At 55.8% G+C, this 2,514-nt stretch overlaps 1 protein-coding gene across 1 annotated transcript in view; it reads right to left on the bottom strand.

Moving 5' to 3' along the window:
- Window positions 1–623: 623 nt before the first annotated feature.
- The window catches only part of IST1 (increased sodium tolerance 1 homolog (yeast)), a 4,131-nt gene continuing 2,240 nt past the window's right edge, over window positions 624–2,514 (bottom strand). Inside the window, exons 4-5 of the mRNA XM_008946282.1 lie at window positions 1,919–1,964; window positions 624–823 (exon numbers count right to left, since the gene is read on the bottom strand). Of these exons, the coding sequence (XP_008944530.1) occupies window positions 624–823; window positions 1,919–1,964 (246 nt within the window). The remainder of the gene's footprint in view (window positions 824–1,918; window positions 1,965–2,514) is intronic.

The raw sequence follows: 2,514 nt of genomic DNA, 5'->3' as shown, positions 1-2,514 counted from the left end.
CCGTCACGGGCAGCGGGGCCGGGCCGCAGCCCCACGCTGCCAGCGCCCTGCCAGAACACAGCAGTGGCCACGGATGGTGCCCCGAGAGTCCGTGGGAGGCAAAAAAGGCCATCAGGGAACTGCAGCCAGACACAGGGAGATGGCAGAATTGTCCGAGGGCAGCGCTGCCGATCCTGAACCGCGTTACCTGCCCCAGCCCCTCAGTCAGAAGTCTTGCCAAAAGGACTTTATCACCCTCATCCACCACCCAGGCTGCAGGGGGGGAGCAGTGTAGAAACACTGCTGCCCTTGAGCTCACCAGGGGAGAGCAGAAAGCCCCCATCCAGCCTCAGCCTTCACCACACAGGGCTGGGACCAGCACCCAGAATGTCCAACACAGCCACCCAGTCCAATGGGGCTGGTCCCTGCTCCAGCCTTAAAACCCCCCCCAGCTTACCTCCTAGAGCAACAAAGACGGGGAAAGCGGCAGCACTCAGTTTAAGTACAGCAGGAAGAGAGCTCAAAAAGAAGAGCGCGTTCGTTTGAGGTTAATAGAGCAAACCAGTTTCAAGAGTAGTCTGGTTCAGAGAGAAGTAGCTGTCACAGCTCCAGCCCCTCACACTGGGGTTACAGCCCAGTCAGTTTTATGTTTTCTTCTTTAGCTCCTCAAATCTCCGAGAAAGATCATCGAAGTCGATGTCTTCAGAGGCAGAAGAGTTGGCACCGGCAGATGCTGTGGGCAGCGTGTCTGGCACGGACGGCAACTCAGGCAGCACAAAGTTATCAAAGGTAGTGGGAGCTCCAGCTTTTGGTTTAGGAGAAGATTCGGGCTTGGGCCCAGGCCCTGTGCACAGTAAGAGAAATAACACTTCTGGGGAAGAGGCAGCACCGTTGCGTTTGTCCGCGCAAGAGCAGCGGTCACACACCTCCAACCACACGCAGAGCCACTGGGTAAAACCTCAGTGTCTCCGGAGGGCACGGCTGCACGGGGCTGAGCCACAGGTCTACGTTGGTGACCGTGCCCTAGCACCAGACAGTGGAGTCTTCCTCTACCACCCATGGCCAGCTATGGGTAGGCAGAAGCCCCTACATGCTTACGCTGGTTTGACTGCACCGTGGGATTCGATGTCCCAGTTTTCTCCACTCTGTCACCCTCTAAAGACATGCAGGTAGCTGATCACATCACCAGCTGCCAAATTGAGGCATGTGGCCAGATCCACACACCCACAAGCCTACCTCCCTCAGCACCCATCACTGACACTCCCCAGAGAACCCCATTTGACCCTCAGAAATCCTTGCTGGAGCTGGCAAGGGTCTACTTGCTCCAAAAACCCTCTCCATGCTCACAAAGTGCTCGAGATAACAAGTGCTTTCAAAACACACAGAGCAGAATCATGCTGTACAAGCAGAACTTTGTTACGACGCAATTGTGATGCATGAAGCATCTTGTGAGCCTTCAGGCAGATGGACCAAGGGGGCCACCTCTACTAGTCCTGCTCTGCTCTATGTAACCTCAATGCTGACATGAACAGAAACCTATCTACCCTCTTAGTGCCTCCTTCTTTCACTTGGTTGCTGCAGAACAGTATTAGTCACTCTGTGTAAAAATCTATTATCACCAAGAGCTCTTGCTTTCCCATTTTGTCCTGCTACAGCCTGCACTTGGACTGACGAGACAGTTCAGGCTGGAGATCCAACACTGACTCCTAAGTCAGACTTTGGTTCGTAAGGTTCCCAGGGGAAGTCTGGATCCTCCCTATTTTGAGAGGACACTCTTCATCTCCATCAGGGTTCTCTTCAAATTCAAATCCTGCTCTCAAGACGGGCCAAGTTATACACATTATCCCTGCTGTGGAAAGCTTTCTCCCAGGGACAGCAGGATCCTCCACTGACCACAGTCCCCAAGCCACCCTTGTTTCCCACACCTCCCGACACTCACCCGCTGCCGGTGCAGAAGCCTCTTTGTCAGCACTGGGCTCATCTATCTGAAAAAGACTCTGTTACTACAGCGCTCTCCCACGAGGCACAGGATCACGCAGGCATGGTGGCACCACTCACAGGCAGCTCCCACACAGCGCACACGCATCCCAGCCCCCCAGGCAGGCAACCAGCCCTGACGTCCAGCACACAGAGACAAATCTGCCTCTCCGCCTCCCCAAAAACAGCAGCAGCGCTTTGACTGTCCTCGCCCTCCCTGCCAATCCCAACGGCTCCACTGGCCATATTCCAGAGCTGGATAAACAGAACACATGCAGGTCTGAAATATGTATCAAGGGCCTAAGTGGGGGGAGACTCCCCTCCTCATCCACGTAATCACCGCTACCGATTCCTTCTTTTCATGAACCACAGACAGGTTCCTGCAGCCACCAGCGTGGTTCGGAGTGATGCCACCTCAGGTCTCGGCCCAGGCGGGCCGGCGGCCCACCCAGCTGCGTGGCTACGCCTGGCCACGCCCAGCCCCGGGAGCAAAACAGCACCACCAGGAACTGCCGAGCACAGAGAGGAGGCTCCAGCCTCCCTGCCTCGTCCATAGGG

The sequence above is a fragment of the Merops nubicus genome, unplaced genomic scaffold (assembly GCF_000691845.1).
Source record: "Merops nubicus isolate BGI_N331 unplaced genomic scaffold, ASM69184v1 scaffold54278, whole genome shotgun sequence".
NCBI lineage: Eukaryota > Metazoa > Chordata > Aves > Coraciiformes > Meropidae > Merops > Merops nubicus.
Note: the sequence above shows the minus strand (reverse complement) of the source record. Positions and strands in the feature narration are given on the sequence as shown.